General features: G+C 59.3%; 2 protein-coding genes across 2 annotated transcripts; both read left to right on the top strand.

Moving 5' to 3' along the window:
- Positions 1-2,245: 2,245 nt before the first annotated feature.
- On the top strand, positions 2,246-5,315 carry SRM (spermidine synthase; the record flags this gene model as incomplete). The annotated part of the gene is made up of 8 exons (XM_084241656.1): positions 2,246-2,412; positions 2,834-2,954; positions 3,366-3,458; positions 4,044-4,197; positions 4,583-4,666; positions 4,749-4,894; positions 4,979-5,101; positions 5,204-5,315. The coding sequence occupies 8 exons, from the start codon at positions 2,246-2,248 to the stop codon at positions 5,222-5,224; spliced, it is 909 nt and encodes a 302-aa protein (XP_084097782.1). The 3' UTR covers positions 5,225-5,315.
- A 7,455-nt stretch (positions 5,316-12,770) lies between these two features.
- Positions 12,771-22,867, top strand: MASP2 (MBL associated serine protease 2; the record flags this gene model as incomplete). The annotated part of the gene is made up of 10 exons (XM_084242866.1): positions 12,771-13,242; positions 13,410-13,587; positions 14,049-14,180; positions 15,756-15,952; positions 16,024-16,171; positions 17,321-17,439; positions 18,750-18,828; positions 20,246-20,380; positions 20,884-20,958; positions 22,104-22,867. Exons 1-10 carry the CDS (start codon positions 12,919-12,921, stop codon positions 22,865-22,867), a joined length of 2,151 nt encoding a protein of 716 aa, XP_084098992.1. The 5' UTR covers positions 12,771-12,918.
- Between the last annotated feature and the right edge of the window lie 3,135 nt (positions 22,868-26,002).

Raw genomic sequence — 26,002 nt, 5'->3', positions numbered from 1 at the left:
TGGACAGGTGCGTGAGTGTCACGAGCTACTCAGTGCTGATCTGACCAGGCGGGCCTGGGCCCCTGCTCTGGGAAGAGGGGTCTGACCGGTGGGGTGGGAGGCCAAGTGAGGCCTGCGGAGCACCAGCGCTCTGCTCAGGGAGGCTTGCTGCCGTTTGCAGGCCCGAGGCAGCTCGCCCAGACTACTCTCAAACCAAGTGACACCACAGAACGGTCAGACCTGTTCCCACTCAAGCACGCTGTCTGCCTGGCTAAACAATGCTTCAGAAATGGCTCTCGAGCACTAGCTGCTAGAAAGCTCTCAGAGACACACACAGCCCGGGGCTTCCCTGGACGCAGCCTTGGACAACAGCCACTGCCCACCGCGCCCCTCTGCTTGTTTGTAAGCCTGCGACACCTTCGGAGGTTGGGACAGTCAACCCTCGGGTCAGTGTGTTTTATGGCTGAATGTAATTTCACACTGGTCTGGTCTAGCAGAGGTGTCCGTGCTGCGCCCCCCTTACCCCACGCCGACTGCCCACATCAGTTGTGAATTTAGCTGGGCTGTGTAACACACGACTCTGGCAAGTCCAGTTTTTCTTCGTGATCTGAAGTTGAGGGGGCATTTCTGGGGTCATGGACCTGTAGTCTGGGAACTTTCTTGCTGGTAATTTTTCCAGGGCTTTCGTTTTCTTTGAACTTGGGAGGGTGGAGCTGCTGCAGTTTGCACTGGCCTGTTGGTGCTGGAGGCCAAGGCCTCCTCCCGCCCTACCTAAGGAAGGCACTGGTGCCACTTACCGCTGCCACTTACAGGCCTCTTTTGAGAGCACGTACTGGAACAGCTTTGTTCACCTTCCAGGAGGAAACAGGACTTGATCCTTTGCATTCCTGCCCCACCCACGCTGTGCCTCCAGAATGCCCGGGGCCCTTGGGTGGGCCCAGCTGTGCAGCACCTGGAAGAAAGCCAAGACAGCTGACTCCACCGGGGCCCTGAATCAGCTCCTGGCCCCCTGTGTCACTCAGCCTGCTGTTCAGTGCTGCCAGCTACAGACACCGTCGCTGGTCCCCTGTAGCTTTCCGTCTGCCTGCGGCATACAGATGAGTGGCCAGTCCAGCACAGCCCTGATGGCCGTGGAGGGAGTACAGGCTGGGCCGCCCTGGGTCCACACAGGCCTCAGGCCTGAGGTAACAACCAGGTGGCTGGCCGCCCTTCCTGGCCATGTGGTCCTTTTCTGAACCACCCCAGGTCCATGGGCGCCTCCCCGCAATTCCTTAGCTGCCTCGGCTCACCTTTCCGTCCCAAGGACCTTCAAGTCACCTGCGGCACACCACGGCCCTAAGACCTGGGCGGCACTCACCCATAGCATGGGTTAATTCATCCCAGGTTCAGTAAGACAAGACACAAGGCCCACCTCCAAGTGGAGGCCGCCGCACGGCAGACACCCCTGTCCTGTCACAGCGCTTACTCCAGTTTCATCTCCCTGCCTTGGCAAGCGAGCTAACTCCGGCGGAGCAATTAGCATTTAATATTTGGTAATTAGCATGCTTCATGCGACTCTGCGAAGTTCCTTGACATTTTCATAGAACAGCACGTTTCCTCCCACCCTTCGAGGAGCAAGACCCAGTTTGTCAAAAAACCACGTGCCGGTCCTGCTGGTGCTGAGCATGCCTGTGCCGCGCCGGCCTCCTCGGGGCTCGGCGGGTGAATTCAGGAGCCCGACTGGGAAAGAGGCGCCCGTTCCGCGGCGGCGCGCGAGGGGGGCTCCGCGGGGCCCGGCCGGGAGAGCCGCAGTCGCCGCCCGGGTGATGCTTCTTCCGTCAATAAAACCCCCGGGGTCCCGACCGGCCTCCGCGCTTCCCCCGGCAGGGCCGGCGCCGAGCGAGACCCGCCAGCGCAGCGCCCGCCCCCGCCCGGCCCCGGCCCCGGGCCCCGGGCCCCGACCCCTTCCGCCCGCCCGCTCCGCCCCGGAACCCGCCCCGCCGCCCGGGCCCGGAGCCGGCCGCGCCCCCACGTGGCCCCGCGGCGCCGGCCGCACTACCCTGCTGCCGCCGACGGGCCGCCGGCCAATGAGAGCGCGCGGGGCGCCCGCGGGGGCGGGGCCGCGGGGGGCCGCGCTCCGGCGCCCGCGCCGCCATTGGACGGCCGGGGCCCCGCCCCCGCCGGCCGGCCCCGCCCGCCGGGGTAGGTTGCGGCGCGGGCGGCGGGCGGAGCCGGCCCCGTTGTGCTGCGGCCCGAGCGCGCGGCCTGCAGTCCGGGCCCGCCCGCCATGGAGCCCGGCCCCGACGGCCCCGCCGCGCCCGGCGCCGCCGCCATCCGCGAGGGCTGGTTCCGCGAGACGTGCAGCCTGTGGCCCGGCCAGGCCCTGTCGCTGCAGGTGGAGCAGCTGCTGCACCACCGGCGCTCGCGCTTCCAGGACATCCTCGTCTTCCGCAGGTACCGCCGCCCGCCCCGACCCCCGCCGCGCCCGCCCCCCGCGCCCGGCCCGCCCGCCCGCGCGATCGCCGCCCGCGCCCCCCGCCCGGCCCGCGCCCCCCCGCGGCCCCGCGCCCCCCCGCCCGGCCCCGCCCGGCCCCGCCCGCCCGCGGAACTGTCAGAAGTTCCCGGACGCGGCCCCGCGCCCGCCCGCCCGCCCGCCCGCGCCCCCGGGCGCCCCGCGCCGAGCTCCACGTGTCAGCCCCGGACGGACACGTCAGGGCCGGACCCCAGGCCCGCCCGGCCCCCCCGCGGTCCTCGCCACGTGTCGCGCGCGGCGCTCGCCCCGGGCCCGCGGCGGGGCGGGGGGGTCGCTGCTCCCGCCGGGCGCCCGGGGGCGCGGCCCCCCCTCGGGCCCGGGACCGACTGTCACTCCCCGCAGCAAGAGCTACGGCAACGTGCTGGTGCTGGACGGCGTCATCCAGTGCACCGAGCGGGACGAGTTCTCCTACCAGGAGATGATCGCCAACCTGCCCCTCTGCAGCCACCCCAACCCCCGCAAGGTACCCGCCGCTGCCAGCCCCCGCGCAGGGCAGGAGGCGCCCCGGGGCCCCGCACATCCGGGCTGGAGGCCCGGGCCGCCCCTGCCAGCCCAGGTGCTTCCTGAGCGCTTGTCAGAGTCCCAGCACGGACCAGGGGCCTGAGGGCTGGGGGGCCGCCCGGGGGTGGGGGGCTGACGCTTGGCTGGGGAGGACCAGGCCTGGGAGGCGCTAACCGGAAAGGGCGCGCCCCTGCGCGGCTCTGAGGCAGGGGAGCATCTGACAGTGGAAGTGAAGTGATGAGGGATGTGGGTTCCCGTGCTCCCCGAGGCTCTGTGCGGGGCTGCGGAGGCCACAGCCCTGCTGGAGCCCGTTGGTGGGTGGGGCGCGGGCTCTGACCGGGGGTGCACCCTGACTCTCCCCCCTGCCTTCCAGGTGCTGATCATTGGGGGAGGGGACGGAGGCGTGCTGCGGGAGGTGGTGAAGCACTCCTGTGTGGAGTCCGTTGTCCAGTGCGAGATTGATGAGGTGGGTGCCAGGTGGGGGTGCCCGGCCGGGGGTTGCCTGGCGCATCCGGGGGCCAGGCCCAGGCACCTTCCTGCTAGGGACCAGCCTTTGCCAGTGCCTGGCGAGGGGCAGGGCCTATGCCCTTGAGCTAGCATTCTAGCAGCAGGAGACCCCAGGCTGACCCCCAGGGGTGAGCCGAAGCGGAGGTGGGGGCTGGGGTGGTGACTACTAGCGGGTGAGGCAGGCCAGGCCTCCAGGAGGCGGGTTTGGGGCTTGGGCCGAGGCCTGCATGAGAGGAAGGGGCTCCTCAGGGGCTCTGGCTCTGCAGCCCTCTGAGATGGGAACTCACAGGGACGCTCCAGTGCGGCTGGGGGCCCTGGGGGACGGGATGGTGGGGCTGGGGGCCTGAACAGCAGGCGGGAGCCGGCCCTCCCTGAGGAGGAGAGGGAGCCCCGGGAGCTCTTCCCATTTACAGACCTGAAGACTGAGTTCCCAAAGGGACGGCCTGCCCAAGGCCACCTGGCCCTGCATGGGATGCCCGCTCGCGCCCGAGGGCTCCAGGGCCCCACCCTGAGGCCCAGCCGGCCCCTCCTCTCCCCTCCCCAGGACGTGATTCAGGTCTCCAAGAAGTTCCTGCCAGGCATGGCCGTCGGCTACAACAGCTCCAAGCTGACCTTGCACGTTGGTGACGGCTTCGAGTTCATGAAGCAGAACCAGGATGCCTTCGATGTCATCATCACCGACTCCTCAGACCCCATGGGTAGGTGCAGGCTGCCCCTAGGCCCTGCTCCACAGTGCCCCGCCTGGCATTTCCTCTGCCACTTGTCACCTCCCTCCTCAAACAGGGCTCAGCAGGAGGGGGCCAGGCCCTGCCCAGGGTCCGCAGGTGGCCTGTGGGAGGACAGCAGGCTCGCGCCTGGCCCCGCTTCCTCTTCAGCCTCGGCCTCGTCTCTGCTCTTGACTCCGAGCATCAGGGCAGCGCCCTCAGCTCCCACGATAGCACCGTCCTCATGGTTGCTTTCTGAATTCCACAGACCTGGGTTCAAATCCTGCTCTGCCTTGGGCAGCTGTGGGGGTGACGAGAGGGCCAGGCTCAGGGGGTCTCGCCAGGGTGTGCCCATCATCCCTGCCCCTCCCTCCCGCAGGTCCTGCTGAGAGCCTCTTCAAGGAGTCCTACTACCAGCTCATGAAGACGGCACTCAAGGAGGACGGAATCCTCTGCTGCCAGGGTGAGTAGCTGCCGGGCAGGCGGGCAGCGGCAGGGTAGTGCCAGCCTGCGGTGCTGACACCAACCCCCCACCCTCACCCCAGGGGAGTGTCAGTGGCTGCACCTGGACCTCATCAAGGAGATGCGGCAGTTCTGCCGGTCGCTCTTCCCCGTGGTGGGCTACGCCTACTGCACCATCCCCACCTACCCCAGCGGCCAGATCGGCTTCATGCTCTGCAGCAAAAACCCGGTGAGCTGGGGGCTGCCCTGGGCACCCGAAGGGGCCAGCGGGCACAGGGAACTCCCCCCTGATGAATCCCCACCACGTTCCCAGAGCACCAACTTCCAGGAGCCCGTGCAGCAGCTGACACAGAAGCAGGTGGAACAGATGCAGCTGAGATACTACAACTCCGACGTCCACCGAGCGGCTTTCATCCTGCCTGAGTTTGCCCGCAAGGTGAGGTGCCCTGCGGCCCAAGGGGGGAACCAGGGCTCCCAGAGCGCCACCTGGGCTCCGCACCACCCAGCAGCCTCCTGACTAGCCTTCCTGTCCTGCCAGGCCCTGAATGATGTGAGCTGAGACCCAGGGGTGCCGCCGACGCCACCCAGGACCTCAGGCCAGGGAGCCTCCAGGGCACCTGGGCCCCACCAGCCCTGGACAAGACCCCCGCCCCACGGCTCACCCACCAACCACGAGTCACAGGCCCCAAAACGCTGCCCAGCCTACCCTGCAGGGCTGACTGTCTGTCTGTCTGTCTTTCTCTGTGGCATTCAACCTCAACCTATACCAGCCGCGTGCAGCGCCGTCTCCGCCTTCTGTTGCCCCTCACGCACCAAACACGTGTATTTATAACAAAATTCTGAACCGTGTGTCCCCCGACCTTGAATGGGCTTCAGCCACAGTTGGGAGTCCTGAGTGCCAGGCTCTGGGCCGCCCTGGGGTCTGGCCACGAGTGCCTAGCGGGCGGGGCAGCCCCTCGTCCCCTGGCCCCCGCGGGCACAGCTGTCACGCAGGCCCCAAGTCTGTACGCGGCTGCCTTAGTCATTGCTTCCCTGGTTGTTGGGACGGGGCTGCGGGTCAGGGACTGCCCCCCCTGGGACTGCCCCCCAGTGTCCGTGGAAGAACCTGGGTCACCCACGATCCTGTCAGCTGCCCTGGCTGGGTTGGGGTTGGGGTCCGGGCACTTGGGCCAATTTAAACACATCAGCACCTGGGACTGGGCTGGAATCCTGCCAGCCCCCTGGGGCGTGTCCTCTGGGGAAGCTCCCGGGAGAGGACGACACAGCGAGTGGGGCCCCGCCTCTCCAGGACTGTCCCCTCTCCAAGGTGCTGAAGCGCCGCGCCCCGGGCGCCTTGGCCCTCCTGCCTGCCAGGCCGGCTCCCTTGGGGGAGAAGAGCCGCCTGAGCCGGATTCAGGGTAGGGCAAGGGACGGGAGCCCATTCCTGGGGGTCCACAGGGAAAGCGGGCCTCCCCAGTCACTCCCCACCTCGGGCAGGGGCAGGGACACAGCCGGAAGATGAGTTGGCAGGTGGGAGAATCGGGGCAAGGAGGGACATTAAGGGAGTGGCCCCAGCTTGGGAGGAGGGTGCTAGCACGCCCTCCCACCCCCCCTTAGCCGATGGCCACCTCCCCCCTCTGCCTGGATCCCCAGGAAAGTTTAAGTGTAGGCTTGGGGCCCCAGGGTCTACCCCTCCCAGGGGGCCTGGGTCAAAGGGAAACTGGACTGACAGGCGGAGCCCTGTTCAGCCTTCGCCCTTGCGGAAAGGGTCAGTTACCTGCACCCCCCGTCCCAGGCTCAGGCGACATCCAAGCAGGCTGACCTGTGAGCTGCTCTACCCAGCCCAATGGGAGCCATGGGGCTCCCTCTCTTCAGGCCCTTCCTCCCAGCAGCCCATCTCACTGACCGCCTTCTAGGGAGCCGCATCCCCAGGGTCACCCAGAGGGCGCTGTTGGCAGGGAGCGGTCCTGGGTCCCGGCTCTGAGAGCTCAGACCTGGGCCCACATCTTAATCCCACCTCCTCTTAGCCCTGTGGCCCTGAGGTCTCCACATGCCCCTACTCCCACCCCATCTCTAAAAGGGGAGCAGGGGCGCTTATAGCGTGTCAGGCAGGGCTTGCTCCCTGGGGAGAGGCGTGTCCAGGCCACAGAGATGCCACCACTTGAGGAATGGACGCCTCGCCTGGACGTGGGGTTGCCTGGGATGTAAATCCCTCCGCTTCCCAACTTTATTAGTCACATCTGCGCGCACACACATGCCTGGAAGGGGAGGCATGAGGGACCTGCACTGAACCCCACATCTGGGTGGACACGGTGTAGATATGTAGTGACTGCCTGAAGCAGAAGTAGGGAGTTTGCTGTGCAGCCCCCAAAGCCCCAGAAATGTTGGAGAAGGCCACAAACAGCCCGACTGGTGGCCTGGGGGATAAAGTCAATTGGGTGTTTGTCAGCCCTGCCCCTGGCCTAGACTCGGCTCCCTGTGGAGAGTCGGGAGAGGCCTGGCTGCCGGCCAGTGTGCCCCCTTCTCCACGGGCACCCTCGCTTAGCTCTGTGAGCTGGTTACTTTGGTATTTGCCTTCATGTCTCTGAGTAACATGCTGGTTACTGGTTACGTCTCAACTGTTCGAGATTTTCACTAGGAAGGACAGGACGGGGCGCAGCGCTTTCCCTGGCCCCGCCAGGCTCTCCCCACAACAGCACCTAATCCGGGCGAGCTCAGGACTCAGCGTCTACATTCTAACGCCCACGTAAATGCCCCTCGTGTCAACTAGGACTTTTTACCTCCTGCACAGCTTCTTGTTTGCCCAGAAGGTCTTTGGATTTTGTTGGTGTTGGTTTTGATTTTGTTTTGCATAATTTTCAATAAATGTATCATTAATTTAGTCCCAAACTTTTTGCCACGTCTCTAAAGCTCTAAAGATTTTTTGACTAAACACGCTTCACGCGGGTTTGGGCAATATGCTAATTAATTCTTAATGATGAGAGCCTAGGATTGACTTGTCCGCATTATCACTTATAATTCATTCATGACTGTATTTAAAGGAATATTCAGGAACAGGAAATACATATCCTTGTTATATATGTTGTACATACTGTATACACTATTATACCTAATTCATAATGTACATTTCTTTAAGTGATTTGTGTCATAATGTATATACGTTTTACCTATGAAAATTACTGAAAAAAATTTCATTTTGAGGGAAGAAAATGAAAGAAAAACATTCTTTGGACCCAGCAGGTTTCTGTCATTTTCATCTTCCTGGAGGATCTGTCCAGAGTCTTTGGGTGACGCCAAATGCAACCCCCCATTGGAAGTCTTGCCTCTTGCACCCCCCCCCCCATTTCCAATTTCTTGGTTTACTCCCTTGTTTTGATGGAGCATATCCTATAGCAGTTTTCTGAAAAGGGGGGGTGGGGTCAAGGGATGTCCATTTAAGATTTTTTTTTATTTATGCATGCAAGAACTGGGGTACAGGCCAGAGGCAGTGGTGTGAGAGTGTTATAGAGCAACCCCGATACAAAACGGGGTGCCTGACTGTGGGTCCTCACCCGCGCGCTTCAAAGGACTTATCACTGCTCTACTGCAGGCGCACGCGAAAGGTTCATAAAAGGTTTATTCACAAGGGAAGGGCAAATGAGGAAATGTCCAGCTCAGGGAGAAAAGTGGGAGACAAAGTTTTAAATGCGTCCTACCCGATCCGCCGATCAGGAATCCCAAAATGGCGCTCTGAGAGCTCGCCGTGAGCCAGGAGCTGTGTAGCCAGGAGGCAAGCGACAGCGAGCCAGCCCAAGCCCCACGTGTTTGGTTTTTATATCCAACCTGACTGCTTAACTCCACCCTCAGGTCCCAGCCACCCTCCCTTTGGTGGTGATGGGATTCATCTTTCCCAAGGTCTTGATGGCCTTGGTCTGGAGTGGGGGTGGGGCCCACAAAGCCTGCATGGGATTAGCTCAGGACATCACTTCCCCCTAACAAGAGGACTCACCAGAGACAGAGTGGGGAGCAGAACAGGTGGATCTACTGAAATCCACTGCTGAGGGGAGCAGCAGGGAGACAGGAGAGGTCTGCTGCACCGTGTGGGTAGCTCCCTGGCTGGGGATCAAACTGGGTGCAGTGGCTGCAGCTGAACCCCTAGCGCCACCAGGGACACCAGGGAGGCCCTGTAGATTTTTAAATCTGCCATGCATGAAATTATCTTCATTCCACCCTCTTGCTTCATGGGTGGGTCCAGAATCTGCATGGGCTTAGAATTCAATGTTGAAATAATCCTTCAGCATTTTGAGATTTGCCTTTTTCCATTCTGACTAGTTATCTAGTATAGCTTTAAGAGCAACAGTAGATTAAAACAACAATAGCCGGTCTTTCTGCAGGACAGGAATGTGGGAGTGGTTTAGCCGGTTGGTTCAGCTGTGTTATTTACAAGACTGCTCCGGGCTCCTGATATCCTGAAGCCTTCCCTGGAGCTGAAGGATCAGCCTCCAAGAAGAAGTTCACTCCTTGACAAGCAAACTGCACTGGCCTCACTCCCTCCCCCTCTGGGCCTCCCCACAGGGCCATTGAGTGTCCCCACAACATGGCCGCTGGCTGGCTCCCCCAGAGTGAGCGGGCAGAGAGAGCCAGGTGGAGAGGGTGGGGCTGTAGGATGGGGGATGGTGGGGGATACAGTATCTTCTGTTCTGACCCAAGCAGGGTAACACCATTTCAGCCACATCTTTCCTAGCAGCCTCACTCCCTGCGACAGGCAGACGACCACCCCCAGGGGCAGGGGCGTGAAGACCCCAAGGAGGGAGTCAGCGGACACTCTCGCCACCCCAGAGGTGACTTCTAGTTTCCAGTGTTCTCTGGAGGGTTCCAAAATAATTCTTTTCCTGCCCCTTGGCATGTCATTTCCTCTGTCTGCTCTCCACCACCCCCTCCCCCTTCCTGCTCAACCTGTAGAACCTCAATTTTCTCCCCCTCCCCCCCCCCCCGTGTTTTTTGTTTTGTTTTTACATTTTAAGATAATGGGTCCATTAGGAAAAAGAAAGAAACAGAGAGCGGGCAGCCGAGCTGCGTCTCAGCAGTGTGGAAATCGTGCTCTCCACAGTGTTTTGAAATTCCAGGCATGAAAGTCCACTTTCATTTATTGTTCCTAACCTGGGGAGACTTTCAATCAATAAAATCATCTTCAGTTCTAGGAAAGCTCTTTGCCTTATCTTGTTGATAATTTCTTGTCTTCTTTGTTATCTTTTCCGGAATTCCTGTTATTCAGTCTTTGACATAGGATTTAGGATTGTCTTATTTGACTAATCAGCTCTTGTATAAATTAAATAAAAAAAAAAAGAACTGGGGTACAGGCCAGAGGTGCGGGGGGTGAGAGTGTTGTAGAGCAACCCCGATACAAAACGGGGTGCCTGACTGTGGGTCCTCACCCGCGCACTTAAAAGGACTTATCAATGCTCTACTGCAGGCACACGTGAAAGGTTAATAAAAGGTTTATTTACAAGGGAAGGGGAAATGAGGAAATGTCCAGCTCTGGGAGAAAAGTGGGAGACAAAGTTTTAAATGAGTCCTTCCCGATCCACCGATCAGGAATCCCAAAATGGCGCTCTGAGAGCTGGCCGCCAGCCAGGAGCGGTGAAGCCAGGAGGCGAGCGATCGCGAGCCAGAGAGCCAGCCCAAGGCCCACGTGTTTGGTTTTTTATATCCAACCTGGCTGCCCAACTCCACCCTCAGGTCCCAGCCACCCTCCCTTGGTGGTGATGGGATTTATCTTTCCCAGAGTCTCGATGGCTTTAGTCTGGAGTGGGGGTGGAGTCCACAAAGCTTGTATGGGATTAACTCAGGACATCACTTCCCCCTAACAAGAGGATTCACCAGAGACAGAGCGGGGAACAGAACAGGCAGACTGACCGAAATACACTGCTGAGGGGAGCAGCGGGGAGACAGGAGAGACCTGCTGTGCCATGTGGGTAGCTCCCTGGCTGGGGATCGAACTCGTGCTGCAGTGGCTGCAGACAGCCTCACAGTGCTATGCTCAACCGCTTGTGCCACTTATGGGGTTTTTGGGGTCTAGGTTTGGAGCGCGGGGTCCTTGGGGTCACTCTGGGAAATGTGTAACTGTTATAGGGCAGCCCCAATACAAAACGGGGTGCCTGACTGTGGGTCCTCACCCATGCGCTTACAAGGACTTATCACTCCTCCACTGCGGGCACGCACGAAAGGTTCATAAAAGGTTTATTTACCAGGGAAGGGCAAGTGAGGAAATGGACAGCTCAGGGAGAAAAGCGGGAGACAAAGTCTTCAATGCATCCTACCCGATCCGCCGATCTGGAATCCCAAAGGGCGCTGAGAGCTGGCCGCGCCCGGGAGCCGGGAAGCCAGGGGGCGAGGGAGAGCGCGAGCCCCCCAAGGCCCACGTATTTGGTTTTTATACCAACCCTGGCTGCTGAACTCCACCCTCAGGTCCCAGCCACCTTCCCTTGGGTGGTGACGGGATTCCTCTTTCCCAATGTCCTGCGGCGAGTTTCCCAGGCGAGTTTCTCCACGAGACAGAGGCGGTCATGATATTTACAGAAAAGGTTTATGAGGGGAAGGGGCAGAAGAATGAAGGAGACTTGCATAGACACCAGCGGGCAGGAAGAGCTGCCCCGAAAGGGACAGGTAGGCCTGCGTGGTCGCAGGCGGGGCCTTGAGGAGAGCGGCCTCTGCTGAGGGAGGTTGGTGAGGAGAAGCCCCGGCAGGTAGAGGTCACGGGCAGGCAGGGGACGGCTGCCCTGGGCCCTGGGGAGGGAGAGTTGGTGAAAAGAGGCGCCTGCATAGGCACAGGTGGGCAGACGGAGCGCTGCCCCGTTGTGGGGGCTGCGTGAGGTTGTACCAGCTCCAGGAGGGGCTCATCTTTGTGGGTGGGTGGTCTGTGCCCCTGACCCTCCCCACAGCATCTGACAGGAGGTGTGGCGCCTCCTCCTCTGGGCGTCGATGCCTCAGGGCCTTGGTCTCCATAGCTGGGTTAATGGATTACGCTGTCCCCTCCCGCCCCTACGGCCTGTGGGAGTCAGGCTCTTGGCCTTGTGTCTCCCTTCCAGTTTTTTGAGTCTTATCCTCCATCCCCACCAGGGAGGCCTCGTTTTGCTTGTTTGTTCCTTTCTCGCGTTTTCCCGGCACGTTCTGCGCACATGTGGAGTGGGGACAACCAAGCTAATGGGTCTGTCAATTGACTTCCGCTGTGCGTGACGTGAGGCCGCGGAGCCATTTGCTTGTGGAAACTTCAAAGTCAGCGCTTTGGGTCTTTCCTCCTCCGGGCTGAGTGCACTTCCCAGGAGAGGGAGAAGCCCAGGTGGTTCCCAGATTCTAGGACTGGGGTCCCGGAAGACAGGGCTTTCCACACCCAGCACGTGAGCCCCTCTCACGCCAGGGAGGCCCGGGGCTCTCCACCTCCTCAGTCCTCGCTGCTCCGAGAGGAAGTCTCCATGTTCCTGCTGGGGCGGGGGTGGCCGATGAGCCACGGCTAATTTCTTAAATGCTTCCAGAAAACATTGGCGCCACTAGTTCCCAAGCTGATTCCTGATTCCTGATGCCACCGCCACGGGGGGATGCTCCCGCAGCTCTCCCGCAAGCCCGTCTGCTCACCCGGCTCGCCCGTGTTCCCAGCCTCACGGACTGCGGCTCTTTTTTTTTTTTAAGATCTATTTATTTATGATACAAGAGCTGGGGTGCAGGCGGGAGTGGGGTGAGATGGATTTATGCCTACAAGAGATGCGGGGGCGGGGGGTGCAAGAGAATCCACCAGAGACAGAGTGGGGAGCAGAACAGGCAGACTGGCGGAAACACACTGCTGAGGGGAGCAGCGGGCGAGACAGGAGAGGTCTGCTGTGCCATGTGGGCAGCTCCCTGGCCGGCCCAGGGATTGAACTCATGCTGCAGAGGCTGCCCCTTGCACCACCAGGGGGGCCCCTGGTTTGTTTTTTAAAATTCCCCTTTTTATCTGAGCAGGTTGGGGTGGGGGTGGGGGCTGGAGCAGACACTGCTCGCTCTCCTCCCCTCCTCCTGGAAGCCGCCCCTGATCATCGTCGCGGAGACACACTCGAGCGAGGGCAAGGCCGATGGGCAGCACCAGGTTTGCTCCCAGGGCTGCCTGTCACCCAGGTCAGGCTCGGGTTCCCGGAAAGTCCAGTCCTCTCTGCCTGGAAACGAGGGGCAGGGAGGCTGGGGGCGGGCCAGGCCTTGGACAAACAGATCAAAGGTGAGCCGGTGTGGAGCTCCAGATCAGGCCTGGCCTACGAGGGGCACATCATGAGGTGGGTGGGAGCCCCCTACACCTCCCCCGCAGGGGTGAGAGGTGGGAACAGGCCCCCAGGCCCTCACCTGCCCCCCTGCACGGCCCTCAGGCTGCTGATCCTCCTGGGCCTGCTGTGGGGCTTCTCGGCGGCACTCCAAGACCCCAGGTGGCCTGAGCCTGTGTTTGGGCGCCTGGCATCCCCCGGCTTTCCAGGGGAGTACCCCAACAACCAGGAGAAGCGCTGGGCCCTGACGGCACCCCCCGGCTACCGCCTGCGCCTGTACTTCACCCACTTCCACCTGGAGCCTTCCTACCGCTGCGAGTACGACTTTGTCAAGGTGCTGGTGGGCAGGGGCGGCGGGGCCTGCTCTCGGGCTGGGGGGGGTCCCCAAGGCTCTGCCAGGGCCGAGGGACAGGAACCCCTGGGAGCAGAGTCTAGCCAAGGCCAGGCGGGCGGGCAGGCCTGGGGGGCGCCTTGTCTTCCCTCCCGTGACCCCCCCCACAGCTGAGCGCAGGGACCAGGGTGCTGGCCACGCTGTGCGGGCGGGAGACCACGGACACGGAGCGCGCGCCGGGCAACGACAGCTTCTACTCCCCGGGCTCCAGCCTGGACGTCACCTTCCGCTCCGACTACTCCAACGAGAAGCCCTTCTCGGGCTTTGAGGCTTTCTACGCCGCCGAGGGTGAGCCGGGCCGGAGGGGGAGCCGGGCCTGAGTGGGCCGAGATAGGCCGCAGCTGTGGGGCAGGTCCCAGGCCGGCCCCTCCCCGGCCTCCCCCCACCGGGCCCAAGTCAGGGCAGAGCTGCGGCGAGGCCGGGCCAGCCTGAGTCGTCAGCAAGCCCGAGGGCCGCGGCCCGAGGCGAAGCCCCAGTGGGAGCGGCCGGGGTCCCGTCTGCCTGGTTTCTGGGGCCCGGGCCCGGGGCCTGCGCTGGGACCTTGACGAGCGGCTCAACCTCCCCTGCTCCTCGGGGGGCCACAGCCAGGCTCGGGGGCCCGGCCTTGGGGTCCAGGTGCCGGGCGGCCCGCAGGCCCGGGAAGCTGAAGTGGGTTTGAGAGGAGGCGCCGCGGGGAGGCGGCCCAGCCCCGCGGGGCCAGGCGGGAGCCCCGGGCCGCAGCTGCCCCGCTCACGGCCCGCCGCCCCCAGACGTGGACGAGTGTCTGCAGCCCCCCGGGGGGACGCCGCCCTGCGACCACCACTGCCACAACCACCTGGGCGGCTTCTACTGCTCCTGCCGCGCGGGCTTCGCGCTGCAGCGGGACCGGCGCACCTGCTCAGGTGAGGGCCCGCCCGCGCCCGGCCCTGGCCGGCGGCTCCCGCGGCTCTGCCCAGGGGCTGCGGGGGCCGCCGGCTTCGGGGTGCTGGGCCGGTACTGACTGCCCCTTCTCCGAACTGCCACCGCCTCCTCCAGCGGCCCCCCCCCGCCCCCCCTCAGCCCCCCTCACACCCGCCCTCCTGCCTCAGCTCATCCACTTACTACTCCCTCCCCCACCCCTGTGTCCGGGCTCAGGGGCCTGCGGCCTCCTCCCTCCTTCCCGGGGCTGCGGGGGTGGGGGGGGGACTGGACCCGTCTCCCCAAAACTTTCCAACATTCCGAGTGCGGGCGGGGCACACTCAGTCACCCGTTCCCAGTGAGGCCACCCCGCTGGCCAGCTTTCCCGGACACCCCCCCTTCCCACCACCCCATCCTGCCGGCACCTGGACGGGGCAACCCGCGGGTGCCGGGGTAGACGTGGGCAGCTCCAGCCAACGCCCCCTGCCAGCCCTGCCCCCTCACCCCACACCCCTGCCTGTGTCTCCCCACCCCCCGTCCGTCCCTGTCTCTGTTCTCTTTCAGAGGAGCGCCCCTAACCTGCCCTCCTGGGGGGCTGCCCAGCAGGTGGAAGCCACAGAGCCGCTGCCCCCCCCCACCTGGACCCAACAATAAACTGGCTCCACCCCACCTGCTGCTGCTTCTCTCTGGGAGGGCGGGAAGGGTGGGGGGCCGGCGCCTCCCCTCCTCTGCCCTCCACGGCCAGCCGTGCCCGGGCCTGCCTGGCTCCTGCTGGGGCTCTGGCCTCTCTCGAGGCCCCACATGCCCCAGGTCCCCAGGGGCCGAGGCAGAGCATCCTTGGCCCACCCTCTGTGCAGAGGGTCCCCTGGGCCCCGCTGGGGGAGCCAGCGCAGAGCAGGGGGGCCCGGGCTGTGTGCCGGCCCCGCATGCAGGGCGGCTCCTTCCCTTGCTCCCCAGGGGAAGGAAGGTGAAGGCAGAGCAGGGACCCTCCCTTCCCAGAGTCCTCCAGCTCCGAGGCCCGCCCCCACCCCAAGGCCTGGGGGGCGGGCAGGACCCCCATGGGTGATGCAGAGTTCCTGGGAAGCCGAAGCTGCTGTTCCGGGCAGGACGAGGGCGCCGTGTGTGAACAGCGTCCACCTGCCTGGCCTCTGCTGCCAGGCGGCGCCCCGGGGAGGCCCGGGCTGCGGGGGGGGGGGGGGAGCCCCACAGCCTATGAACTTGGCAGTTGCCGGGATGGGGCCAGTGAGAGGCCGTCAGCTCAAGGAGATCCCTCGTTCCTCACCTAAATTCCTGGGGTACAAAGAGCACCCCTTTCCAGGGTCCTCGTGCTTGGCAGTCTAATCGTTCTCACTACTTCCACCCCAGGCTTGTGACTGGCCCAGGACTCCCCCACCTGGGAGCCTCAGCTTAGGGCCCCAGCTCTCTGGGGGTACACGTGGGGGGCCCGCAAGTGCTGCCTGTTGCAGTTACAGCCAGAACCCAGAGTCCCTTCTCTAGCTGTCCCTTCAGCCAGTGTGTGTGTGTGGGGGGTCTGGTCTCTAGAGGTGCTTGTGGGCTCACTCCCTGCCCCCCCTTCCCAGCCCTGTGCTCTGGCCAGGTCTTCACTGGCAGGTCTGGGGTGCTCAGCAGCCCCGAATACCCACGGCCGTACCCCAAGCTCTCCCGCTGCACCTACAGCATCCGCCTGGAGGAGGGCTTCAGCATCACCCTGGACTTCGTGGAGTCCTTTGATGTGGAGGCGCACCCCGACACCCAGTGCCCCTACGACTCCCTCAAGGTCCGTCTTGGGGGCCCCGCCTCTCCTGGCCCCCGCAGGTCCTGGGGTGACAGGGGATACTCTGCTTTCAGATCCAAACAGACAAAGAGGAATGGGGCCCGCTGTGCGGGAACACGCTGCCGCGCAGGATCGAGACCAAGAGCCACGCCGTGACCGTCACCTTCGTCACCGACGACTCGGGGGACCACACGGGCTGGAGGATCCGCTACAGCAGCACAGGTGGGAGGTGGCCCCGGTCCCGCGGGGAGCCGAGCCTTGTCCCCCCAGCGATGGCGGCAGGACAGTCTCTGTAGGGGGACACGCTTTCTGGGCCAGGCCTGGGGGGCCAGGGAGGGACCCGGTGAGGCGAGCGGGAGCGACGCACGCGTTTACTTCTTGAGGTTCATGCTGCACGGGCGCTTCCTAAGGAAACGAAGCCGGAGAGAGCTGGGTGCTTTCCTGCGGGTGTTTTTTCTTTCTTTTTTTTTTTTTTTTTTAAAAAGATTTCTTTATTTTTGCATACAAGTACTGGGGTGTGGACCAGAGGTGCACGGGGTGAGAGGATTCCCCAGAGACAGAGTGGGGAGCAGAACAGGCAGAGCTGCTGAAATCCACTGCTGAGGGGAGCAGCGGGGAGACAGGAGAGGTCTGCCGTGCCATGTGGGTAGCTCCCTGGCTGGGGTTTGAGCTGGTGCTGCAGTGGCTGCGGACAGCTTCATAGTGCTGAGACTTTTTTTTTTTAAAGATTTATTTACTTCTGCCTACGAGAGGTGCGGGGGGTGAGAGGACTCACCAGAGCCAGAGCGGGGAGCAGAACAGGCAGACTGACCGAAGTACACCGCTGAGGGGAGCAGCGGGGAGACAGGAGAGGTCTGCTGCGCCATGTGGGTAGTTCCCAAATGGCCGGCCGGGAATTGCAGAGAGCTTCACAGGGCTGAGACTTAACCCTTGCCCCACCGAGGAGGCCCTGTGGCTTCTGGTCCTGAGCACTTAGCTGAGGCCGGGCCTTCATCCTCCCACCCCGAGGGTGCAGCCCCTCCTCACCCCTCTCGGCCGCCGGGCAGCAGCTGGGGGTCCAGCCCTGCAGTGGAAGCCGCCCTGCTCTTCCTCCACTTCTGGCTGTCAGCAGCGCTGGAAGGTTCCCCGCAGGGAGGAGGCCTCCACGGGGGACTGTCCCACCCGATGTGTGTCTGTCCTGACCTGCCGTGGCCCAAGCCGGGCCACAGTGCCCGATCCGTACACAGAGCCACGCAGAGTTTAGTGTGGCGCTCGGTTTTCAGTCTACAGCCCCTGCTCCCCGGGGTGCCCCTTCCACGCCCCGGTCTCGCTGATAAGCACCTCGGGTTGCTGCGTCCAGACCCGGCTCACCCGGCTCTTCCCCTCCCGCAGCTCGGCCCTGCCCTGATCCGGTGGCGCCACCGCACGGCCGCATCTCGCCGGTGCAGGCCGCCTACGTGCTGCGGGACCGCGTCTCCGTGGCCTGCGAGCCGGGCTACGAGCTGCTGCAGGTGAGGCGCGCCCGGGCGGGGTGGACACGGGCAGGTTTAGATCCGCGCGTGGGAGAGGAGGGGGAAATGGCGTTGTCAGCAGGCAGCAAAGAACTAAGCGTGCTGAGAAGAGGGGCCACGGGGAGTGTTTATGCTTAGGAAGCCTGCTGCCCTCCGCGCCCAGAGCTGGTTCTGCAAGCTGCGGGTGCAATAAGCCCCTTGCCCGCCCCGCCTAGGGCCGCGGCCCTCGGCGTGGCTGCGACCAGGCGAGGCCCACGTCGCAGTCCTCACTCCGCGGCTCTGATGGCCCCAGAGGCCGTTCCCCGGGCCCGGCAAAGCCTTTGCAGGAAACGACTCCTGGGCCCGCACAGAAGGAAAGGGCCCTGGAACAGGACATTCTGCAAAGTTGTAAATAGCGGCCGCTGCTAAGGGCGTGGGGGATAATTTTAAAAAATGCTTAGTGCGTTGCTTTAGAGGCACAGGTAGATGAACACTTCTCCTTTATGTTCTTTAAAATTGTCACCGAATCCCAGTGGCAAAAAGTAATAACACTGAGATGATCAGCTCTGCAGCCCGGTCCTGCGAGGGGCGGGACCGAGAGGGAAAAAAGCGACACTTTCCCCACCTTGCAGACTTCTCGGGAAGGGGCGGGAGCTCTTGCCACAGCGCCTCGCACTCCGAACCTGCTGTTTCTAGTGGCTACAGGGCAGAGAAATCCAGACACATCTGTTCTGTATCTGACCAAGCTGACACCCCTTTTGCCCCCCAAACTTTTTTTTAAAGATTTATTTATGCATATGAGAACTGGGGTACAGGCCAGAGGTTCAAGGGTGAGAGGAGTCCGCAGAGAGTGGGGAGCAGAACAGGCAGAGCTACTGAAATACCCTGCTGAGGGGAGCAGCGAGGAGTCAGGAGAGGTCTGCTGCACCATGTGGGTAGCTCCCTGGCCGGCTGGGGATCGAACTCGTGCTGCAGAGGCTGCGGATTGCTTCATAGTGCGGTGCTTGACCCCTTGCGCCACCAGGGAGGCCCCTGCCCCCCAAACTTTAACTGGCACCCTGGGCCACTTATAGAGAGGGATGGGGGCCAGGGTGGCACCCACAGGGACTGGTGAGACTGAATTAAAGTGAGGAGCAAAGAACACACCCAGAGTGGCTGGGAAGGCACACGGCCCCCCTGAGACGCCAGTGTGTGTTGAGGTGAGCAGACGTGACGTGACCAGCAGGTGGTCACGTGGGTGACCTTGGGAGCCTGAGGAACTACTGTGGAGCAGTTTTGGGGAGTGACTTTCTGGTGCAAACAGGGAGATTAATCGTCTCCTTCCTCTCTAGGGTCAGTTGCCCCTGAAATCATTTGTGGCCGTCTGCCGGAAAGATGGATCTTGGGACCAGCCGATGCCAGAGTGCAGCAGTACGCTTGCGCCACCAGCCCCTTCGCTGCCTCTGCAGCTGCCGCTGCCTCTGTCGCTTCTTCTGATCTCTTTTCCATGATTTATCAGGGCTTGACACAAAACCGCTTTTCTTCCCCAGCCTCTCACCCCACTTGTTTTTTATAAAGATTTATGCATACAAGAGCTGGGGTGCAGGCCAGAGGTGCGAGGTGAGAAGAGTCCCCAGAGACAGAGCGGGGAGCAGAACAGGTGGATCCACTGAAATCCACTGCTGAGGGGAGCAGCGGGGAGACAGGAGGGGTCTGCCGCGCCATGGGGGTAGCTCCCTGGCCGGCTGGGGATGGAACTCAGGCCGCAGTGGCCGGTGATAGCTTGACCCTGTGCCACCAGGGAGGCCCTCACCCCACTCCTAAAGGGGCTAAAATGGAACCAATGTACTAGGAAAGGTATTTGCTTTATCTTTAAAAGCACTGTTCTAAGTATGAAAACACCCATGAAGCACAGGGAACAGGGGCGCGCGAGTGCGCTTCCTCCCGCACATCCGGCCGGGAGTAACAGGGCCACGCGTCCCGTTAGTGACCGCGCGACGTCTGCCGTCACTGGACCTGTTCCACTTTTTTACTCTGAGCACTGCTCTAGTGAACAGCCCTGGATGTGTATCCTGCGCACGGATTTCTGCAGAATTCCTAGGGAATTTTCATGTCAAAAAATTGTATTCCCGCTAACCAGACTGCCATGTTAGTTTCAACACCAGTAAGAGCTGAAGGGTGCACTGGAGTCAGGTCTGGGTCTCCACCCCAATTTTGTCATTTTTACGGGGTTCCTCTATAGAATGGCGGGATGCCATCAGGGCAGTGAGCATCAGCGTAGCAGAGCACTTGGCCCAGAGCCAGGCGCAGCTACTGACTTCCAGGCCTTACCCACCGCCATCGGCACCACCGGCCACCCAGACGTCCCGAGGCCAGAACCGTGACGTGACGACTGAGTGGTTGCTTCTCACTAGTAACGTCCCCGCAAGTGTGCACTCCAGGTCACATTCACGGTATTACGGCTGCCGGGTCTCGTGACAAGGACGACCCAGCCCCTGCCTTCGTGCTGCTCCCGCCTTTAAGGCCGGCTGACCGCACACTCGGTACCGCTTCACGAGGAAACCGGGTGGTGTGGGCGCAGCGGGCCGGGCCAGACTTCTCCCCGTTTGGCTCCAGGACCCCATGTCTGAGGGAGGGTGCGATGAAGTCGTTTCAAAGCCCCCTCCTTCAGCCAAGACATCACACCTGTCTCCCCCAGAAACGTGCCCTCCACCTAGCACTTCAGCCAGAAGCAGGCTCGGGAAGGACGCTTTGCCGTCACCCCGGCGGGCCTCCCGCCCCCCCAGTCTCCTCTCCCAGGAGCCTGTCTTCAAAGTACACGCTGACTCCCGCCTCCCATGTTTGCCAGTTGTCGACTGCGGCCCTCCCGACGACCTGCCCAGCGGCCGCGTGGAGTACGTCACGGGCCCCGAGGTGACCACGTACCAGGCCGCGATCCAGTATCGCTGCAACGAGACCTTCTACGCCATGCGCGCCGGCGACGGTGAGCGAGCAGAGTGCCCTGGGGCGCGGCGGCCACTCGGGGACCTCGGCCCTCGCGATCCGAGGATGAGCTTTAAGCAACATTTTTGGCTCAGGCTAGACAGCAGATTAAAAGGCACTTCTCCCACCTGCTAAGTGAAATATTGCAGCTGAAGTGACTTTAATGTCAATTTGCAAGAATCTGAAAACAGATCTTATCTAGTAAATGACTACTACAAACACACAATATATTCCAAATGGTTTAATTTAACAAGTCAAAACCTTATCATTAAGCACTTGAGATCTTGATACATATTCAAGTTACACATCTAAAAGGTTTCCACTTTGCAAGCAAACATGGTAATGCAGAGACCTCCTGCTTATGAAATCATGTAAAATGGTTAGTTCAGACACCTATTTCCCACGGAAGCTCGAGAATCAACATTTTTCAAGGGGGGGTCTTCGGCGGATGACAACCCCCTCATGCATACAGTTAAACATTTTTGCTTTTCCAATGATTTGCAGGTAAATACGTGTGTGCGGCTGATGGATTCTGGACGAGCTCCAAAGGAGAAAAATCACTCCCCGCCTGCGAGCCTGGTAATGGACACATTCATACTAGAGATTGGTAATTGATGGAAAGTAAAAGTGGGCAGGAGACAATGAGGAGCTTTAGCTGCGCTAGGCACAAATGTCCCGTCAGCACGGGGCTCTCACGCCAAGTGATGATCGGCAGGTACTATGTTCTCATCACCCCTTTCCGCGCGCAGACTTGCCAGGTGCTGACTGCATCAGTCACTGGGTTATTTCTGACCTTCCAACGAGGCAAACATAAAAAACTAAATGATTTTTTAAATTATCTTGAGCCATTTGTACATTTATAAACATGAGCTCCTCTACCGAGGTCCTCCCCTTCTCCGTGAAAATGCTATTAAAACCCGGAGCTAATAACTTCATTATTTCCCTAAGCAATTGTTGTCAATGACATCTGGTTTTTAAACATTAATGCAGTTTGCCTTTTAATAGTACTTAAATTTTTTTTAAGCAGAATTGGCTGGCTCCGAAGATAGACTTGAGTAGCGCTATTGAAAAAAAAAGTCAGAAAGGGAGTAATGTGTTCATTACCCTTGTGTTGTTTGGCTTAATTTGCTTTTAACCTGTACTTTCGCTGACACAACATTCGTACACGAATGCCCGCGTCCGCCACAAGACGCATCTGCTCTGTAGAGGGAGCAGTGGACAGTCACACGCAGCTGGGGAGGGTCACGAGCCCGAGGAGTTTCTGAACTGGAAGGGCCCGGGCTCCTAAGCGCCACGTTCTCATCTTTAAAATGTAACTGTTCAGACCTGAAGGTACTGGGCAAGTCCTGTGGCAGCGACACAGGCTTCTGCTCACAGACCTGCACGTAACGCCCCTGTACACAGAGGACAGAGGTCACGGAAAGGCTGCCCCTCGCTCCCGACGCCCCTCGCCCAGCCCAGGCGAGTCCTCCTGGCCTTAGGTACCCCCGTCGTGGAAAGCCACATTGTGGAAAGCCACGTCGTGTAGGGCAACAGTGGTTTCTAGAAGTGAACGCCCCTTCACGGCACCCCGAGGAGCTAAGAAACGCCACGAGGCCTCCCCAGGTGTCTGCTCCGCACGGCCTCCCGCGGTCTCGCTAGGGGACACGCGCCGACCCCCGGGGTGTGCGATGCGGAGCCACCACCGCGCAGGGTTCTGCAAAGGCTCTATCTGCTCCCCCCAGTGTGCGGCCTGTCAGCCCGCGCTACCGGAGGCCGCATCTACGGAGGCCAAGCCGCCAAGCCCGGCGACTTCCCGTGGCAAGTCCTGCTGGCCGGCGACGGCATAGCCGCGGGCGCGCTCCTGTCCGACAAGTGGGTGCTGACGGCCGCGCACGCCGTCTACGAGAAGAGAGAGGACGCCCCCGCCCTCGACATCAGAATGGGGACCCTGAACAGACGGTCGCGCCACTACACCCAGGCCCGGGCCGAGGCCGTCTTCATACACGAAGGCTACGCGCACGGCGCCGGCTTCGACCACGACATTGCGCTGATCAAGCTCAAGGACAAGGTCGCCGTCAATGGCAACGTCCTGCCGATCTGCTTGCCAAGGAGCGCGGCCGAAGCCTTCATGAGGCCCGACGCCATCGGCACCGCCTCTGGGTGGGGAGTCACCCAAAGGGGCTTCCCTGCCCTCAGCCTCATGTTCGTGGACATGCCGGTCGTGGACCACCAGCGGTGCAGGGAGGCCTACGAGCAGCGGCGCCACCCCGGGGGCAGGGTGACGGCCAACATGCTGTGCGCCGGCATGGAGGGCGGGGGCAGGGACAGCTGCCGCGGGGACAGCGGCGGGGCGCTGGTGTTCCTGGACAACGAGACAGAGAGGTGGTTCGTGGGGGGGATAGTGTCCTGGGGCGCCATCCACTGCGGGGCAGCAGGTCAGTACGGGGTCTACACCAAAGTCATGAACTATATCCCCTGGATCGAGAACATCATTCATAATTTTTAATCGGGGTCTTCAGTCAGCACGTCCTTCCCTAGCTTAAGAAACACCTGCACGCGAGCTCAGCAGCAGCGACACCCCAGAAGCACGAGCACGCCGGCGGCTGTTCCCCCCACAGCCGAAAGCACACGGCAGGCGAGACCGTCACAGGCTCTTTCGGGCTGACAGGTTCCCCCCAGCCCTCCTCCCGGGAGGCCTTCGCAGATACAGACTCGTGCTGCTTCCCTTGCATGTCCCCTGGAAGTCCTGGCGTCTTTGGCTGGTGGGCCGCTGCCTTTCTGTACCTGCCTGTTCAACTGAACTGTTTTCAGCTTGCTCTCACTGACCCGAGAGCTTCACACGGCAACAGCAGCACTGGTGCTGGAATAACCCTGAATATTTGGGGGGGGGGGGGTAAATAAGCTGGAAACATGGATACTTGAGCCTTGGTAACGACAGGTTTCCACGTTACAAATCAGGATCACGGAGGGTGAGGTAATTTTTCTCTACTCAAAGTGGCAGAGAGAACAGAGTGGCGTGATTCACATCGTCAGAACACTATACATTTCTAAAGGAAAATATGCAACTCGTTTCAAAAGTCTTTTAGAAGCATGCATGGTATGCACAGTCTTTAGCTTAGTTAATCCCAATTCTAAGAGTCCAGCTTAGCTGCGAGGAAGTTCCCAGCGCTGGGAAGTGACCCCAGCAGTCAACAAATTCAGAAGATGGTGGACTGGAGGGTGTCACTCCCATCCCATGAAATGTGACATCAGAAGTGGTGACATTATAAATACTTGGCATTTCTTTCTCCTCCTTACAACGAACCTGATACGCCTGGGCACACTGAGCAACAGATCACAGACCACACAACAGCCGGCTATGGTATGGGAAGCTGGATACACAATTCTGGAATCTCCTCGGCATCACTCTCCTAGTGCTCAACACCACAAACTACCCCAATCACCAGCACACTCTTCTGAAGTAGAGAACATCCTTTCCTGAGGACAAAACTTCAGCTGACTTTAATCTTACTTCATTTTAGTTGGTTACTCGTCCCTTAAACACGGTAGTAGCTAACATTTCACCACATTTTTCGTTCTAGTCAAATAGTTACCATTATATGTAAAAACTCATAGTGAGGTTGGGCCTAATTTCTCTTGAACATACAAACGACAACTTCCTGAGAGACACTGTTTAAAACTAACTTTCCAGTATTTCTGTCACATACGAAAAAGCATTATTTTCCAGTAAGACTCCAGACACTAAACTGTGGTGGCAACAAAAAATTTTATTCAATTGGTTCAAAATTTTTTTTTAGAATGCATTAAGATGACCAAATAGACTTTAAAACAAGTATTTGCCAAATAGTTTACTTCTAAACTTCAAATTTTTTTTTTTAGGGTAAAATTAGATACCCACAGCGGTGTAGTACCATAAACATGTTACTAGGAGGCTACTCAACATTGAAAGCCTTCTATGACCAATAACTAAATTTACACAAGTGTAAAAAGGGATTAAAACCATGCCATCGACAAGTTAACTTACCCTTGGGTTCCTTGAAGGCTTGTCAGTTTAGTCTTTGGAGGTCCCCGAATACCATTTTAAGTGTTACCATGTTACTGCTGCTGAGTAATAGTGCAAGTGCTAAAATGCAAAATTCAGATGGTACAGGATTTGGAAATCATGCAATTTAGATGCAATAAAAAATTAAAACAACGCAAGATCCTTTTACAGAGGAAAGTGAGTAATGAGACAGGGTGGCGATCACACGTCTAAAGGAGACTTCATTTATAAATGTTTAAAACAGGTAACTTGCAAAACGACAAACCTATTTATCATAATCTACTTAGGTAAGGGCATTAGGTAAACTATCAACACAAAAACTGTTACATTCTTCCACTTAGAAAATGAGCTCCACTCAGTTACATAAAAGCACAACAGAGTCAGCATTATTGCTATTACATAGTTAACAGCGCATGGTGAGAGTCTAATCTGAGTTTTGTAAACGACTTGCGACATTCCTATATCCCCACCTTGGAGAACAAGGCCGTTTCACTTAACACGTCCACAGACAGACAACCCACCCTGCGAGTTCTTAAAGCTCTCAGGCTTCTTAATGGATTTCAGGCACAAGATAAATTTGTGGTTTCTTCTACTTTATCCCTATTGCAATTAATTCCACTTTTCAAATCCCAACTAAAAAGGCGCAGACAGTCCCTTTTCAATTGATATGCTTTGCTACAAAGCATTTGAAAGTAATTAACATTGTTTTGCCCACTCCCTCAAATAACATCTTTAGAAGGCATGACTTCCCCATGGAGATTTACACAGGCCATGGTAACAGAACATCACCTAAATGCACAGAGGCACTAAGAAAAGGCTGGAGGGTACTGCTTACCATTTTAGGTGCGGTCACCCAGACTTATTAAAAACTAGATTAAAAAAAAAATTTTTCACTTTGGACAATGCAAGAACAAATAGCAATTAAGTCTGGGTATCAGGTGTCAATGCATGACAGGTGATGAATCCATTTGACTTGAGACAACTTTTCAAATAAGTTTATTTGAAGCAAAATAAACTACTGCCAAGAAACTTTATGAAAGTTCCATCTCAAAAGGGTCAAAAAAGGGGAATTAACTGCTATGAATTCTTTGCATTCAGGGCTGCAAAACAAAGACACATATTATTTAAATCAGTTTTATTTAAGAATTTCCAACATTGACAACTCTTATAAAAAGCATCCAAGCACAGGACACAGAACTGCAGCAAACAGCATTCTTATGGGAGCTAACAGACATTAGAACTTCCACCCTTCTTTGAGACACCCCGAGCTCACTGGTGAACTCTGCTTCCAAGTACTCCTGCAAAGCACACCACAAGCTCAGTCCATGTTCTCAACCCATCAGCTTCAGTTCACATTACCACACTTACATATCAGTAACAGAAGAGAACACACACCATACAGCATTCACAGCAGTTGACAAAAGGGTAAGGGAAGTACAAGTATCGTTTCACTTAACACATTCAGCTAACGTGGGTTATCTAAGAACAAAACTCACTTAATGTCTTCCAACAGATGTGGATGTCCTTTGAATGCAAAAAACATTCGTACATTATTTGCTATCAATGCTCTCTGCACACTCTCTCACCAAAGCCACAGGA

Source organism: Talpa europaea (assembly GCF_964194135.1).
Source record: "Talpa europaea genome assembly, chromosome: 9".
Taxonomy (NCBI): Eukaryota; Metazoa; Chordata; class Mammalia; order Eulipotyphla; family Talpidae; genus Talpa; species Talpa europaea.
Note: the sequence above shows the minus strand (reverse complement) of the source record. Positions and strands in the feature narration are given on the sequence as shown.